At 46.0% G+C, this 18,673-nt stretch overlaps 1 protein-coding gene across 1 annotated transcript in view; it reads right to left on the bottom strand.

The window, feature by feature from the left end:
• Positions 1 to 18,673, bottom strand: part of ACACB (acetyl-CoA carboxylase beta) — a 73,309-nt gene that overhangs the window by 46,116 nt on the left and 8,520 nt on the right. Inside the window, exons 3-10 of the mRNA XM_074973099.1 lie at positions 7,129 to 7,261; positions 5,642 to 5,780; positions 5,168 to 5,277; positions 4,248 to 4,329; positions 3,771 to 3,869; positions 2,493 to 2,602; positions 812 to 922; positions 78 to 287 (exon numbers count right to left, since the gene is read on the bottom strand). Coding sequence (XP_074829200.1) covers positions 78 to 287; positions 812 to 922; positions 2,493 to 2,602; positions 3,771 to 3,869; positions 4,248 to 4,329; positions 5,168 to 5,277; positions 5,642 to 5,780; positions 7,129 to 7,261 — 994 coding nt within the window. The remainder of the gene's footprint in view (positions 1 to 77; positions 288 to 811; positions 923 to 2,492; positions 2,603 to 3,770; positions 3,870 to 4,247; positions 4,330 to 5,167; positions 5,278 to 5,641; positions 5,781 to 7,128; positions 7,262 to 18,673) is intronic.

Here is an 18,673-nt window from a genome sequence, read left to right as displayed (position 1 = left end):
GTTCCTCTTCTTTAACATCCCCTCTCTCTGTCAGAGCCACCTCAGCCCAGCCCACAGAAAAGACCCAGAATATCTACCTGCTCCATAAAGTCAAACATGGAGGGAGCCGCTACCGTCACCGGTGCCTCTTCAATTATTTTCTGATGCCTGCGCTGTAGGGAGCAGTCTCGGCCAAACAACGAAACCGCGCTCCCATACTGATCGGCAAGGACCTGCACCTCCAGGTGCCGGGCGTTCTGGACTAATTTCATCACAAAGATGGGGGACCCTGGGGCCTCGCTCTGTACCTGGGAGGGGAGGAGAAGAGCGTGAGAAATGCATTCACATGGTGGATGCAGGCTTGTGTATTCCCTGATACTGATGACATGTGTAAACCCATCCTCCGTGGGGGAAATTCACTGCTGGACAGAGGGCTGGCACCAGGCCTAGGCACCAATACAAATATCATTCATGTTCCCAACTCCGTTATGTACTGAGTTTTACACATCTTTTTAAAACATAATATTAGTGTTTGAACGGACGATAACTCTGACCCCCAAAATATGCCTATAAAATCAGTCAGGGAAATAGTGGGGAATGAGTGCTCTTCTATTACATATATTTTTAAAGGGAAAAAATTAAAAAGGCAGGATTTGTGGGGAGGATAAGGCCCTCCTCAGAGCTTCGGGGAGGGGTGGGGAGAGTTAAAAAGGCAGGTATATGTTCGGATGGGGGTGGAGGGAGGCGTCCTCCTTGGTGCCTCTTACTTCTCTGAGGGAGCAAATTAAAAAGGTGGGATTTGGGGGTACGAACTCTCCTCAGAGTCTCTCACTTGTCTGAAGCAGCCAGTGAATTCCTCTGTGGTCTCTGCTTTCCGGATTCCTTTGCCACCGCTGCCTTCTGAAGCCTTTATCATCACAGGATAGCCAATCCTCTCGGCTGCCTGGAGGAGGGAAAGGGCCAGAAAGTTGAAGGGAAAGGTTTAGATGTTTCTGGGCCAAATGCAATCCTGGAGCAAGTGGGTGCGACACTCATCGAAGCCCACAGAGTCGGGTCCCCTGGCCCTGGGGTTCAATTTGTCCAGAGCGAATACAACGGACATAGATGCACTCATTGAATTCCTCTCAATTTAACAGAGAGGGAGCTGGTGGCAGATCAGCTGCTTGGAGGGCCTCAGCCCTCAAACAGCTCCCATTAGCTCTGATCCAAACCAGTCCCCGTCTGCTGGATTTCAGGGTACCTCTATTTTGCACAGCCTGCAGCAGGAGGTGAGGTGTGGTGAGAGTTTGGATCTTCAATGGGGAGGGGAGCATTGTACCAGGTAGAGGGGTCGGCTCTTCTGGCTGTTAGGCATGTGACAGTCACTGCTGAAATTTATTTTTGTTTCTGTGACACGTGCTGGGAGCTAATAGCCCTGGTCAGGTCCCTTTCTATTACTATTAGGAATCCAATTAAGGAATAGAATCATAGATTCCCAGGGCAAAAGGGACCACTGTGATCATCTAGTCTGATCCCTGTACAACACAGACCACAGAACTTCCCCACAATAATTTCTAGAGCAGAGCTTTTAGAAAAACGTTGAGTCTGGTTTTAAAAATTCTCAGTGACGTAGAATCCACCATGATCCTTGGTAAATTGTTTCAATGGTTAATTACTCTCATCATTAAAGCTTTACGCCTTATTTCCAGTCTGAATTTGTCTAGCTTCAACTTCCAGCCATTGGATCATGTTATATCTTTCTCTGCTAGACTGAAGAGCCAATTATTAAATGTATGTTTGACATGTAGTGACTTATATACTGTGATCAAATCACCCCTTAATCCTCTCTTTATTAAGCTAAATAGACTAAGCTCCTTGAGTCTATCACTAATCCTTTAATGATTCTTGTGGCTCTTCTCTGAATCCTCTCCAACACATAAACATCCTTTTTAAGTGAGGACACCAGAACTGGACACGGTATTCCAGCAGCAGTCACACCGGAAACAATTACAGAGGTAAAATAACCCTCTCTACTCCTGCTCAAAATTCCCCTTTACTGCACCCCAGGATCACATTAGCTCTTTTGGCCAGTGTCACACTGAGAACTCATGTTCAGCTGATTATCCACACCCACCCCCTGAATCTTTTTCAGAGTCACTTCTTCCCAGGAGAGAGTCCCCCATCCTCTAGGTACAGCCTACATTCTTCGTTTCTAGATGCGTACATGTAGCCATATTAAAATGCACATTGTTTGCTTGCTCCCAGTTTACCAAGCAATTTGGATCACTCTGAATCAGCAACCTGCCCTCTTCATTATTTAGCACTCCCCCAACTTCTGTATCATCTGCCAGCTTTAGCACGGATGAATTTGTTTTCTTCCAGGTCATTGATAAAAATGTTAAATAGGGCAAGGGCAAGGGCAAGGACTGATCACTGCGGGACGCCATTGGAAACACACCCACTGGATGATGATGATTCCCTGTTTACAATTTCAAATAAAATGAGCTGAGCCGCAGTTGGGCCTGGATCTTTACCTCCAGGCCTTCATCCACATCCTTTACACAGCCTCGTGCATAAGTCTCCAGGGAGACGCTGATTGTTCTCCGCTGCTCACAATCCTCCTCCGTCCATTTTGCCATGAGACCTACAGAATGAAACATTGACCTCAGAAGGCCTTAATGCAGCAGAGGGGCACATGCTTATAGAGGGACCTCGCTAACTTATTCTCTTGCCTTGGAGACCTACAGCAAATGGCTGGATTTGACAAGTTACTGAAGCTTCCTCACCACCAGCCCAGCCATAGGAACTACTACAGCCATATTTCCACTGTGAATCATATGGGAAAGCAACCAGGGGTGCACAGTTTATCTGGAGAGCAGCCAGGCCAGATTTAGCAGGGACCAATTGTATTCCCCAAGGCCCTGTTACACAGGAGAGCAGCTCTGAGCCAGAGAACAAACCTGCAAAGATCTCAGCATTGCTATTATCAAGGTTGTTTTGGGTTGTTTACCAAGGTTTTGGGTTGTTTTTTTAAATCATTCTGGCTCTTTTTTTAAAACCCCACACAAATTGGGGTCTGGCAGCCCTCCAGCAGCGAGGCAGCCAGGCATCTCACCATGGCAGAGACCCCAGATTAGTATCTCAAGTTCGATAAACTCTGAGCCATCAAAAGCCACAGGGCTGTGGCTGAGCTGAGACATGGACAGCAACACCTGTAAATTCTCTCTGCCACCCACTTCCCTGTACTGGGAGAGTGATCAGGAACCAGGCTTAGGTACCCATCCCTAGAGAACCGAAGCACAGACACAGGACAAACAGAAACAGAGGGGACCGAGAGGCGAGGAGGGAAGGGAGAAAACAGTGAGGATGAATACGATAAAGTGAGAATGGCTAAGGCAGACGAGGAGGAGATTATGAATGGGAGAGTTTGGAAAAAAAAAACTGGATGAAAAACTACTTATGAGGGTAAAAGCAACAATAGAAGCCCAAGGAAGAAGAGATGCATCAAGACAGAGCAGGAGAATTGGCGATTAGGAAGAGAAAAAAGGAAAGCACTAAGGATTCACAAAACTCCTGCTTTATACAGCAACTGGAGTCAACAATTTAATGATGGATTGGCTGTTCCTGGCAGGCAGAAAAGTAAGCACTTAAATGTGCCTGGGCAGAGGAGGGGTGACATCCCACCCAAGATCTGGCCCGTTGGCTAGGAGGATCCCCACTTTTTCCCTTCTAAATTTGACAGAAAACGCCCAAATAAATCTGACGCAAGCCAAGTTCAGACAAAGCATATCTCATGCAGAAGGCATTCTTACCACTTCCGCTCCACGGCAACGTGGGGATCTGGACAGTCTGGGCTACAATGGTGGAAGCCACTTTATCTCCCAAAGCCCACATGGCTTCACTGGGAGGACCTTAAAGCCAGCAGAAAACAAAAACATGAGGAGGTCAGTGCCTCAAACTCACAGCAGTAGTGGGTCCCTTTTCAAAGGGAGACAAAGAACTCCGTATCCCACCCACCCTCCACCCGCATCGAACACTGAGTAAAAGCACACATTATGAGGAATGTAACTGGAAAGTCTCCATGAACCCTGGCTTGAGAGTCCCTACATTAGTAGACTAGTGTGTAGGGCCAATACACACAGACACCACACTCTGAAATAGTGGTGCCCACCAGAAGCCAAGGACACCAACACATTTGCTAACTTAGTGTATGAGACGCCCTGGGACAGTGGTGGGTTTTGCTGGTTTAAGCAGAGGGCTGCATTGAGGGGAAAAAGCAAGAACCCTACCTAGGAAAGCCACCCCATGTTTCTGCAGCAGCTCCGGAAGCTTAGGGTTTTCAGAAGCATGGCCCCAGCCAGCCCACACAGCCTGCGATGAAAGAGAAGCAGTGAGTGTGGAAGGATAGCTGTCCGCACAAGTATCCTCCCATCTTTCCCTCACAGCAGCCTGTGCTGCTCTCTAATAGAGACAGGCGCAGATCAACAGCATGGATCCCAACACCCTCAAACTTCAAAGTCCTAACCACAGCTTTGGCCTCTCTCTACAATCCACCTGTTCCCCTTTGAGAGTAAGAGTATTAGTCACAGTCTTTAAAGGCCTAAGTGGTCAGGGAGCCATTTACCTGAGGATTCAACCCCTCCCACTCTGTCCTGTCATGGTGGTAACAATCGGTGGGTGTTCTTGTTCTCAGTTCCTCAAAGGATGGAGCCATGGTACGCTAAACAGAGGGGCCACCTAGCCCGGTGGCACCTTCCCCCTCATGCCACAGCGCCGAAGTGGCACCTCTGAGGGCACAGACCAAGATACAGGTTTGCTCCAAGCTTTGAAGGTCATTTGTGTAACAGAAAGAGCAGGGATGGTTCCAGAGCCATTTCTGTTTGTAACTTAGCCAGGAGACCCCCTTTGCTGCCACAGTGCTGGGCACTGCAAATAATTACCCCCCAGTCAGGAGCCAGAGCCTCAGCTCTGCAGATGCATTCCATTCTCTCTTGTGCCCACTGAAGCCAACGGGAATTTTTCCATTCATTTGTACAGGCACTGGCAGGCCCTAAGATCTCCAGTTGTCCCCCCAGAATTACCTGCCTAATGCCAGGACCCATTTCCAGACCATCAAATATGCCCAGGAGGATTCCTGAGCTTCAGGTTCATAACTTTTGTGTGACCATCCCTAGTCCATGAAGGCCAACCCCCTGTGCGCTGCTTGTACCTGCACTGGAATCCTCTTGGAAATATCCACGATCAGCTCTACGTTGGCATAGTTGTTGTTGTTGGCTCCCCCAGGGACGGGAACATAGTGATCAGCCATTTTGATGTACTCTGGAAGAGAGAGCCCATTCATGGTAGTGTACAGAGCAGTGGGCTGGTCGGGGGGTAACATGCATAGCAAACTGACTGCATCAGAGTTGACAACTTCAGCTCCTATTATGGCTGCTGCCCCAGGGAACTGCAGCCAGGACAAGCTGCACACATCACTGTATATTGCAAAGCAACTACGGTTCTAGAACCCGAGGGGGGGAAGAGGCTAAATCTGTCAGTTGGTCTGATCCTATCGTCCATGCAAAGGAGAAACTCTGAAAACACTGGGAGATGCCCTGGCTCATGACTGCAGGCGTTTGTGCAGAAAGGAAAGAGGGAACGCAAATGTCAGGTATTGGTTAGATTTTATGGACCTAGGACTTACCTGCATTCGCTTTAAGATCTTCAGGTGTAACCATGACGACAAATCGAATTGCTCGCTCATTTCTGAACATTTCGTAGGCCCACCTGCGGATGGAGCGCATGCACTTCACAGCAGCAATGCCATTATTTGCAATCAGAACCTGGAAGCAAGAAGGCAGAAAGGAACACAAGGGTCAGAGGGAGGTGTTTGGATCTGACTGGACTCAAACCTGCAAAAGGCAGAGACACCCTTCATTTCCCCTGAAAACTGAGACGAGGGCACCCAGCACCTTGCAGCATCTGGCCCTAATGCACAGCTATGGGAATGGTAAAAAGGCTGGTACCTTATTCAAAATTCTGCCAAGACACCAAAATTGCAGACTTTAGATCACTGGAAGGGAGTTACGTAGTAACATGTATGTTGGTCATTACACACACAGTAGTGTTATTGACATGGGAGTTTCATGGTTGTAGAGAGAGTAGAATAGCAGAATACAGGGACAGACACATTATAACAGCCCAGAAAGTTCACAATAGCTCCTTTCCAAGAGCTGAACTTTTGCAGGAAGTCTCCAGATGAAGGAAGCATTAGGCTAGTTACCTTTTCTACACAAATGAGAAAAAGCCGAAATATGAGGTCAAATTCTGCTCTTGGTTACTCCACTGAAGTCAAAGTAGTTATTCTGGATTTATTCCAGGCACAATGGAGATCAGAATCTGGCCCAATGTCTGCAATACAATTCATAAACACCCTGAAATGCAGAGGGACTCTCAGCCACTCACTGACAATTAATTGCAATGTCTGTTCCCATCAAACTAAACCAGTTCAGGATCAGGCTGCCTGCGAATGCTGAGGTTGAGACAAGATCAATGTTTCTAACAAACACGGTTTCTCGAAGCTGTGACTTGACTGCCAGTCTTCATGATGTCGAGTCTTAGCCAAAAAGCTTTACTTTTGGGATGGTGGGAAATAATTTTGACAAGAACAACTTGGCTGATTCAAGCATAACACAAGGCACTGCCCAGCCCTGGGTATGGGAAGGAATAAAATACCTCACAAAGCTCTGCAGAAGCCCTTTCTCTGAGGACTGAGAGCACAGCACTGACTGGCTTCAACAGGTAGCACCCTCTAGAAAGGTGTTGGACGCAACATCGGAAGTCAAGAGTTGAGGTTTACAATGAAAAGAAAAAAGGAAGGAACCTTCAGGCAATCAGCAGGGACAAGGGAGAAGCGGGTTCGCACACATGTACCAAGGGAGGAAAGAAGCAAAAAACTGCATATAGGAGACACCTCTAAGGAGTTCCAAAGAGTTTTGTACTTGTAGGGTCCATTTTGATGCTTAATGGTACTTTGACATAACTGACCTATGTTAATATCCTAGGAACCTCCATGCCAGGACCCTACAGAATATAAGAACTGTTCAGGAAACCAGCATCCCAACTGCAAAGAGAGCTAGGAAGCCAGACGTCCCCGAGAGCATGCGCTGGGCTGGGCTAAGGCCAAGGTACCTTTTCAATAATGCGGTTCCCCCCAAAACGAGTCATGAACTCAGCAGGTGAGGCCACAGTGAAATCCCTCTGGAGATCCAGCTTCTTCTGCTCTCGGCCTCTCTTGACCAGGTGCAGTCCTGACATGCTAGGCCTGAATCAGGTACAAAAAAACACGTTTAAAAATCATCATCAAAGCAAGGCTGCTGTCTAGATACGCCAACAGTTCAGAAGGGCAGAGTCAGATTGATGTCAGGCTTGGGACTCTGAGAAGGAATGAATTTGGCAAGCCATGCAACAGACTAAAACTTAAGATGAAAAACAAACCATCGCAGTAATACTTTGCTCCTCCAACCAAGGGTCTCAAAGCAATGAACAGCCATCAGTTAACCTGTACACCCCAGACGAGGTAAATACGGGATATAAAGGATTGCTTTACCAATATGCAGACACTTCTGAGACAGGACACAGCAGCTGTTTAAATGGCACACTGAACAAGGGGTGAAGGAGAACACTGTATTCAATTGAGAGACATGGGAGCAGTAAATTTAGGTACGCACAATGTAATTTGTCAGGGCTGAATCCCCTACTCTTATGCAAAGTGACAGGATATCTTTAATGATGCCAAGTGCCCAAGACCTTGGCTTTGTGTCACTGATTTCAAAACCATTGATAAAAGGCAACTATGCTGCTAGGAGAGATGTTCTATCTCTACACAGATACCCTAAGAGAGGCTGAGAGCCATCCTGGTGTTTGCATTTCAGACCACAGACGCGCACACATCCAAAATCACTGGGGAATTTCAGGACTGTTGACGGACAAGGCCAAGTGTATGTGTAGCTACCATCGGGAGAACAACAGTGCCGTGACAAATACTAATCCGCTTCCTGCCTGACAAAGATTCACAGAGTACACAATGCTGGCAACGTGCCAACGCTCTGCTCATAAGCAAGAGAAACAGGAAGAACCCAGGGGTGACAAAATGCAGAGTGCACTCAACAATCGACAGCAAGAGCGAAGTCCCTTGCTACACTTCAGAGGCTTATTAACACACACACACACACACACACACACACACACACACACACACACACACAGAGTCTCTCCAGCTACAGAGGGTGCTGAGGCAACCTTTTATCAACTAACTGAACTCCATGGGGGAAAGAGTCATTTCCTGGCAGGAAAGCGTTCTGTTTCCATGCCAAACCGGGCACCGAAGTTCAGTTAGCACAGTTACGTAGCAAGACCTTTCCGGATCCCAGATCCCATCACGTGTCCACCTTCCCCTCATCCAATGTATGCTTAGCGTTTGAGGCTTCTGTAGCGTCAAGACAGATTCAGCACAGGTCAAGTCTTCAGAGGCAAATCCTGCCCCCTGCCCCACACACTCCATACCTCTACCTTGGCAGGAACAGAAGGCAGTGGAATCAGTACAGTTCTCTTGCACAGGCAGGTGGGGGGAAGGCAGTACAGGGAACCCACGCAGAGGCTGGGGAACACACCTCTGTAGGCATTTCCCTCCCCCTAACTGGTGTGTGTGTGTGGGGGGGGGAGAGTTTGAGAGGTGAGCTGGAGAGGTGCATGGCTAGCAATTTCCTTTTTCACAGATCAGTCAACTTCACTCCCCACGCCACTCTCTGCACCCCCATGATACTCCCCTGCTGACAGACTCCCAATGTCTCAGGCTGCGCACAGGATCTGGGATTTGGCTCTTCCCAAGCAGGGGCCTGATCTTTGACTCCTGTTCCTTAGGCAGGAGAACAATCAAAGTTCCACACGTTTGAGAACAGACCTCTCAAGTAAGCATGACCTAAGATTTCAGTTAAAAAAAACAAAAAAGAGAAGTTAGGCCTGATTCGAGGCCAACGACTGGCTCTCCACAGAGGGAAAGGAAAAGCTAGCGACCTAAACAGCTTCATTTTTTATGATCAATACTGTGTGTGTTACAATCGTTCAATGGGCTGGGAAGGCTTCAAAACAAGGATCCACCCAGATCCTCTGTTGGCCAGGCCTGGTGCAGACCACAACACACCCACATCTAGCACACGGGGTTGAGATTCACTCTCATACAGTTGCATCTTGTAACTGAAGTGGGCCACTACTGGTTACTGAATAAATTCGGAACGAGGCTGCCTTGGATGGCAGTAGTGAAGCACATGGGCCAGGAGAGCATTGATGCAAACAGGAGATACTGAACTCACTGTGCCTTATGTGACAGAATTCTGGCCACACTGTGAAATACTTCCCAAGCATAGCATGGCTGCTGGTGGCGCTTCCCTTGTCTACAAATGTTGCTTCCACTCTGTTCTGCTGTGAGTTTGGAGTTTAATTTTTGCTTTGGTTTAAAATACTGTGCTGCTCTGCTTGGAGGGGAGGTGTGACGTTAGCATTGGTACTACAGTACCAGTACAGGTCACAGTGGAGAACAGAGCCCTGTTGTGTAAGATACTAGCCCTGCGCCAAAGAGTTTAAACTCTAAACAGACAAAGGGTGAGAGAGGAAACAGAGGGGGTCTAGGTTACACAGCAAGTCAGTAGGAGAGCCAGGAATTGAAAGCAGGTCTCCCAGGGGCCAACGCCCTGTCTGCTGGACCACAGTGTTTCTTGTAGGGGGCAACTTATGCAAACGAGCCTCACACACAGATAGGACAGGAACAAGAAAAGCATGTCATCCAGAGAACAGCTGCTTCTTCACTGCACCTAGAGCTGATCAAAATTATTATTTGTAAATAGTTCAGCCAGCAAGTTTTAACATAAACACTTTCAATTAAAAAGAAAAGAAGTACTTGTGGCACCTTAGAGACTAACCAATTTATTTGAGCATAAGCTTCGTGAGCTACAGCTCACTTCATCGGATGCATACCGTGGAAAGTGCAGAAGATCTTTTATACACACAAAGCATGAAAAAATACCTCCCCTCACCCCACTCTCCTGCTGGCAATAGCTTATCTAAAGTGACCACTCTCCTTACAATGTGTATGATAATCAAGGTGGGCCATTTCCAGCACAAATCCAGGGTTTAACAAGAACGTCGGGGGGGGGGGGGGGGGTTAGGAAAAAACAAGGGGAAATAGGTTACCTTGCATAATGACTTAGCCACTCCCAGTCTCTATTCAAGCCTAAGTTAATTGTATCCAATTTGCAAATGAATTCCAATTCAACAGTTTCTCGCTGGAGTCTGGATTTGAAGTTTTTTTGTTGAAGAATTGCAACTTTCATGTCTGTAATCGCGTGACCAGAGAGATTGAAGTGTTCTCCGACTGGTTTATGAATGTTATAATTCTTGACATCTGATTTGTGTCCATTTATTCTTTTACGTAGAGACTGTCCAGTTTGACCAATATACATGGCAGAGGGGCATTGCTGGCACATGATGGCATATATCACATTGGTGGATGTGCAGGTGAACGAGCCTCTGATAGTGTGGCTGATGTTATTAGGCCCTGTGATGGTGTCCCCTGAATAGATATGTGGGCACAGTTGGCAACTGTGGTGTCAGTGGTGTCTCGAAGGTAGCTGGGAGTGCTGGTAGCGTAGGGCCTGAGGAGGGAGTCTACATAGCCAGACAATCCTGCTGTCAGGGTGCCAATGCCTGAGATGATGGGGCGCCCAGGATATCCAGGTTTATGTTGTTACCTGGTTTATGTTGTTATGATGTTATTAGGCCCTGTGATGGTGTCCCCTGAATAGATATGCCTGAGATGATGGGGCGCCCTGTGATGGTGTCCCCTGTGGCCCTGTGATGGTGGCCCTGTGATGGTGTCCCCTGAATAGATATGCCTGAGATGATGGGGCGCCCAGGATATCCAGGTTTATGTTGTTACCTGGTTTATGTTGTTATGATGTTATTAGGCCCTGTGATGGTGTCCCCTGAATAGATATGTGGGCACAGTTGGCAACTGTGGTGTCAGTGGTGTCTCGAAGGTAGCTGGGAGTGCTGGTAGCGTAGGGCCTGAGGAGGGAGTCTACATAGCCAGACAATCCTGCTGTCAGGGTGCCAATGCCTGAGATGATGGGGCGCCCAGGATATCCAGGTTTATGGATCTTGGGTAGTAGATAGAATATCCCAGGTCGGGGTTCCAGGGGTGTGTCTGTGCGGATTTGATCTTGTGCTTTTTCAGGGAGTTTCTTGAGCAAATGCTGTAGTTTCTTTTGGTAACTCTCAGTGGGATCAGAGGGTAATGGCTTGTAGAAAGTGGTGTTGCCCCAACCTCAGCCGTGCTGAACACAATGCCATCCACAGCCTCAGAAACAACTCTGACATCATAATCAAAAAGGCTGACAAAGGAGGTGCTGTTGTCATCATGAATAGGTCGGAATATGAACAAGAGGCTGCTCGGCAGCGCTCCAACACCACTTTGGCTGTGTAGACTCCCTCCTCAGGCCCTACGCTACCAGCACTCCCAGCTACCTTCGAGACACCACTGACTTCCTGAGGAAACTACAATCCATCGGTGATCTTCCTGATAACACCATCCTGGCCACTATGGATGTAGAAGCCCTCTACACCAACATTCCACACAAAGATGGACAACAAGCCGTCAAGAACACTATCCCCGATAATGTCACGGCTAACCTGGTGGCTGAACTTTGTGACTTTGTCCTTACCCATAACTATTTTACATTTGCGGACAACGTATACCTTCAGATCAGCGGCACTGCTATGGGTACCCGCATGGCCCCACAGTATGCCAACATTTTTATGGCTGACTTAGAACAACGCTTCCTCAGCTCTCGTCCCCTAACGCCCCTACTCTACTTGCGCTATATTGATGACATCTTCATCATCTGGACCCATGGAAAAGAAGCCCTTGAGGAATTCCACCATGATTTCAACAATTTCCATCCCACCATCAACCTCAGCCTGGTCCAGTCCACACAAGAGATCCACTGCCTGGACACTACAGTGCTAATAAACGATGGTCACATAAACATCACCCTATACCGGAAACCTACTGATTGCTATTCCTACCTACATGCCTCCAGCTTTCACCCTGACCGCACCACACGATCCATCGTCTACAGCCAAGCTCTGCGATACAACCGCATTTGCTCCAACCCCTCAGACAGAGACAAACACCTACAAGATCTCTATCAAGCATTCTTACAACTACAATACCCACCTGCGGAAGTGAAGAAACAGATTGATAGAGCCAGAAGAGTTCCCAGAAGTCACCTACTACAGGACAGGCCTAACAAAGAAAATAACAGAACGCCACTAGCCGTCACCTTCAGCCCCCAACTAAAACCCCTCCAACGCATTATTAAGGATCTACAACCTATCCTGAAGGATGACCCAACACTCTCACAAATCCTGGGAGACAGGCCAGTCCTTGCCTACAGACAGCCCCCCAACCTGAAGCAAATACTCACCAGCAACCACATACCACACAACAAGAAAAGGAGTACTTGTGGCACCTTAGCGACTAACCAATTTATTTGTCTCTAAGGTGCCACAAGTACTCCTTTTCTTTTTGCGAATACAGACTAACACGGCTGCTACTCTGAAACATACCACACAACAGAACCACTAACCCAGGAACCTATCCTTGCAACAAAGCCCGTTGCCAACTGTGCCCACATATCTATTCAGGGGACACCATCACAGGGCCTAATAACATCAGCCACACTATCAGAGGCTCGTTCACCTGCACATCCACCAATGTGATATATGCCATCATGTGCCAGCAATGCCCCTCTGCCATGTATATTGGTCAAACTGGACAGTCTCTACGTAAAAGAATAAATGGACACAAATCAGATGTCAAGAATTATAACATTCATAAACCAGTCGGAGAACACTTCAATCTCTCTGGTCACGCGATTACAGACATGAAAGTTGCAATTCTTCAACAAAAAAACTTCAAATCCAGACTCCAGCGAGAAACTGTTGAATTGGAATTCATTTGCAAATTGGATACAATTAACTTAGGCTTGAATAGAGACTGGGAGTGGCTAAGTCATTATGCAAGGTAACCTATTTCTCCTTGTTTTTTCCTAACACCCGCCCCCCCCCCCGACGTTCTTGTTAAACCCTGGATTTGTGCTGGAAATGGCCCACCTTGATTATCATACACATTGTAAGGAGAGTGGTCACTTTAGATAAGCTATTGCCAGCAGGAGAGTGGGGTGAGGGGAGGTATTTTTTCATGCTTTGTGTGTATAAAAGATCTTCTGCACTTTCCACAGTATGCATCCGATGAAGTGAGCTGTAGCTCACGAAAGCTTATGCTCAAATAAATTGGTTAGTCTCTAAGGTGCCACAAGTACTCCTTTTCTTTTTGCGAATACAGACTAACACGGCTGCTACTCTGAAACTTTCAATTAAATTTTTCATAATTTTCTTCTTTGTGATTCAACCAGATCTAAATATTCTGAACCTCTGTCTAGTATTCCAGCAATTGCCATGCAGAGAAAGTGCACAGAAGGCCTCAGATACTAGAAATATATAAGAGAATATTTAAAATCACAACAAAGCTTTTACACTAGGCAATTCAGACACATTAAATCTCAGTCTTAACATCTGGAAAGCTATACGTGAACGGCTAAAACAGTAAGTTATTGATGAATGTGTGTATAGTACACATGCCTTGACTTCATTGTTCTGAATACTATATATAGAAAACTAAATAAGAACTGTAATAAATAAGAAGGAAAGTGATACAGAGAATCATTATGCCAATTTTAAACATCTCATTACAGCTGCGATATGAGAAGACCATTTATCAAACTTGGGCATCTAAATTAAGGCACCCAATTGCGTGCTCTGTTCTGCATTTAGGGACCTATGGGTTGATCTACACTGAATCTCACGCTGTGTGGGGACCCAGTTATAATGCAATAATATCTTAACAACTTTCAGAGTAACAGCCGTGTTAGTCTGTATTTGCAAAAAGAAAAGGAGTACTTGTGGCACCTTAGAGACTAACCAATTTATTTGAGCATAAGCTTTCGTGAGCACGAAAGCTTATGCTCAAATAAATTGGTTAGTCTCTAAGGTGCCACAAGTACTCCTTATCTTAACAACTGAAACAGGTTCAGTCATGCAGCACGGATGGGATCCAGTTCTCAACTATGAAAATTAAGTTGAATGGGTTACATCGTTAATTATTTCCTGCACAAGTTGCATTAATTGCAACATTTCTCTGTTGCTGCTACTGAGAAATCCTGACATTTCCACATGCCCTTTAAAACATGGGAAAGTTCCTCCCACATTAAAAAGGAAATTAAAGCTGGATTGACATTTTAATATCAGAACCATTGATTAAAGTTACAGGACTTTCAACCAATGAAAAACACAATGTTCAGGGTGAATCTGTTCCACAGCTTTAGATGGGACTGTCAACTTTCCTAGCAAGTTCCTAACTGCCTCTTATTTTTAAACAGCACTGGAAGAGGATCAACTGACAGGATACAGCCAACAATTCTTTGGTCACAAGTACAAATAACACTTTGGACTGTGCATAAAATTAGACAATATTAGGGGGAGTATGAAGCCATCATGGAAAAATTCCCTACAGTTTTCCCATTAGCAAAGCACACAACAATCCATACGTTAAATGTGGTCACCTTCTGGTCACCCTTTTGCTAGCAGACCTTATTAGAATCTCAATTTATCACCCTCCTACATCTTGCAATGATACTAAACTAGCCCAGGCCACTGCCCCAAGCACGGCACATGAATTTACATTTGTTCCCTACATAGCTCCATATTAGCTATCATCACCAGAACCACTGTGCCTTCAGAGAGACTGGCCGATAACAGCAGCTTATGGCAGAATTATTTCAGTCTAGGGCTTGCTGCTCCAGCCTGTCAGGAGTTGTGTATAAGATCCTATTAGGAATACAATAAAATCCCTCCAACCCTGCTGTCTTGCTTCTGTCCCTTGCTCAGCCCCATCACTTAGTCTTCTCTATTACTGCTGCCATCTGACCCAGTCAGCAGCTCATCTCAGTTCTTGATGCCTCATATCTTCCTGCTGCTGCTCTGCCCAGAACTCCTGCACCTTGCGCTTCTAATCTTTCCAACTGCAGCTGCTAGACGAGGTAAGGCTTTGAGTAAACTGCTTTTACAATCTACCAGAGGTGCCCCCAGGGGTACTGAAAGTACTGCCACGTTGACTGTCACCTTCCGAGTACCCATCAGATGGTAAAAACACAGACCAGACACACCAACTCAACACAGCACCAGACCCAGCCAGAACAAAGCCTTCAGACATATCTCCACTGCTACAATGATAGACACCACCCCCAACACACCTTTCAAGATCCCTGGGTCCTACACATGCCTATCACAATATGTGGTGTACCTCGTCCATGCACTAACTGTCCCAACAGCAATTGCCCCAAAACCAGACAATCACTGCACTCCCGAATGAACTCACACCAGAAAATGATATAAGACAAAAACAACTTATCACCTGTGGGTGAAAACATCTCACAAAGTGATCACTCTACAGCTGATCTCTCAGTCCTCATCCTCAAAGGAAACCTGCACAATGCTTTCAAAAGATGAGGCTGGGATCTTACATTCATAACTTTGCTAGATCCTAAAAATCATGGACTGAACAGAGACACTGGATTTATGGCTTATTACAACAATTTGTAACCTGCTAACAACCCCCCACCCAGCTGCTCCCGCTGCCTATCCTCTGATGACTGGAGGGGTGTTAACGGGCCACTTCAGCTTGAATGATCCCTTGAAATGTGTGTTAACTACTTATGCTAAACAATCTGTTCCACCTTGAATTTAGCTGTGACACTCTGAATACATTTCTCAGTCCTGAAGAACAACTCTGTATAGCTCAAAAGCTTGTCTCTCTGACCAACAGAAGCTGGTCCAATAAAACGTATTACCTAACCCACATTGTGTCTCTAATATAGTGGGACTGACACGGCTACAGCTACACTGCATACGGTATAATGAACAGCTTGGCTTCTGAGAAATGGGCATTGTTGAAATCAAAAGCGTAAAAGCTAAAAAGTGGGGTGAGGGAGTAAAAGGAGGAAGGTGCAAGCTGTATTTTAGAAGGGACAGAGAGGAAACTAAAACACTCATGAATTCAATAACATCAGGCAGCAATTGGGCAGTAGGAACAGACACAGCTAGACACAAATACTTTTATTATAATCACACTTTTCACCTGCTTGTGACCTTTCACACAAGGGTCTCAAATTACTTTGCAAACAGTTATTAAACCTCACAACCCGCTATGTGGGAGGCCTTTCTTATCTCCAAGTCACAAAAGCGGAGCCTGAGGCCAGGTCTACATGATAAACTTTCCCAGGTATAACTACTTTGCTCAAGGGTGAGAAAAAAAACACACATCCCCTGAGTAACACAGTTTTAACAATCTAAGCCATGGTGTAAGGCAGAGGTTCTCCAACTGTGGTCAGCAAGCTCCATTCAGGCGGTCTGCGGATACTTCCCTCTAAGGTGCGTGCCTGGGTGGCCGCACACGAGAGAATGAAGGGCAACCCACCTAATCAGTGGAGCCATGCAGGCATGGCTTCACTAATTAGGTGCCTGGACATGTAAAGTGAGGTGGTGGCCTTGGGGGAAATACAGGGTAGGTGGCAGGGGGTAGTGGGGTGAGAAGAGGGGGCTGCGGCGGCCAGAGAAAGAGGCAACTTTCCCCAGCTTTGGGGCTGCCATGGCAGGGGAGAGACACCCCCTCCCCCTCCCCCTCCTTCCCAGCCCCAGCTCGGGGGCTGCCGTGGCGGGGGGAGAGAGGCCACATCCATCACATTAGAAAGGGAAGACTACTGATAGTAAAATACGAGTTGTGTGCTTTTATTTGTGTGTGGGGGGAAACGTTAATTATTAAGGTTTTTTTTATATAGCACTTTTATCCAAAGTGCTTTACAACAGTTAGCTAATGATACAAACAACATTTGGAAAGATCATTAAGTGGTCCGCTGAGACCCTCAGCAATTTTCAGTGGTCCGCGAAAAAAGAAGTTTGAGAACCACTGGTGTAAGACATGCAAGGCTTCTCCCATAGCTACTGCCTCTCCTGGAGGTGGATTAGCGACACCAACAAGAGAAACTCTCCTATCAACATAGGAGCATCTTCACTGAAGCGCTGCAGTGTTTTAAGTGCACACCTTCCTTCCAGCACAGAGATGCTATGTGACTTGCCCAAGGGACATGCAGCAAATCAACAGCAGTGCTGGGACCAGCTGCCAGTTCCATGCTCAATCTACAAGACCATCCTGCTTCTCTGCTGCATACTTTGTTGTTTTTTCCATGGAAGCAAGAAAGGACCTCCTGGGCCAGAGAGGCACTTTGAAGTAAGCATTGCCCTGCCCACGCAGATCAGATTGTAGAGTCGGAGCACTTGCTAGTCATGCAATCAGCATGCAACAATCAAATAAATTATGCTCTTTGTGCATAGGACACATAAGAAAAACAAGCATGTAGTTTTGAACAGGAAATCAAACACATTGACAGAATCAATCTCATTTTCCTATCAGTCACTAAATACTGCAATAGTGGGCAGAATGCTGCCTCCCCACTGTCAGAGCCTTTACTCATAGGAGCAATTTGTACTCACTTTAACTCCAGTCAAGAAGTTCATTTGCAAGGACTTTGTAGGACTGAACCCCTTCCTTTGCAAATCCTGTTCAGACAACAGTCTCTTGTAAATTTCATGGATGGGAATCCTTTAGCACTTAATACTAATGATCAAAAGGCTACAGATAGCTTTAAGGCCCAGATATTCAGATTGTTTATCCGAGGAGCGTCAACCGCAAGCATTCAAAAAAGTCATAAGAGTGGCTTACAAATGCCACGATTTTTTTAAACTACTACACTCTGGGTTCTTTTAATTGCCTTCTGGATTTTGAGAATCCAGAGCTCATATTTTTAAGTTTTTTTACCTGCAACCTTACAGGCTAGAAATGTACTCCCCACCCTTCCCTCAATGAAATCAGAGATTCTCACATAAGAAAATAACGCCAGGAGGTGGGGCTTTAAGAAAAAGCACCAAATAATGAGATTTGCAATAAAGTTATGAATGGGTTGGTAACTCAACAATAAAGCTAATGTGCACAGATTCCCTTCCCTTCCCTCTCCCAAACCCCCAAAATACTCTTATATTTCAGTAAGAACTGTTTCAACATCAACCCCAGCCCGCAGTGGGTAAAACCCAAGCAATGCAGTGCAATGCTAGAGCAGGACAACATGATGACAACCCAGTATCTAAAGAGAAACTGACCAGTTCATTTTTTCATTGTCCCAGATGCCTGAAATTCAAAGAAAACAAACTATAAAAAAGTTTCGTTTTACAAGATTTTAGCTTTAATAAATGAACGGGTAATACAGGGAAGTTGGGTTTGTTTTTAAAATAATTTATTTTTAGTCTGACAGCAGCTCTCACAAACGCAGAAAAAAAAATTAAATGCCACAAAAATATTTTTCACTGTGCAGGGAAAAAAAACAAACAAACCAGATACAACTCACTGCCACACTCAGAAAACTAAAGAGAAAAAGTTGCATAAGAAAATCTGCTGCCTTAATCTCCCTAAGTACATGGATTGCACTATAAATTCAGATCACTGGACAAA

This window comes from Natator depressus, chromosome 15 (assembly GCF_965152275.1).
Source record: "Natator depressus isolate rNatDep1 chromosome 15, rNatDep2.hap1, whole genome shotgun sequence".
Lineage (NCBI taxonomy): Eukaryota > Metazoa > Chordata > Testudines > Cheloniidae > Natator > Natator depressus.
This window is presented reverse-complemented; position numbering and strand designations above follow the sequence as displayed.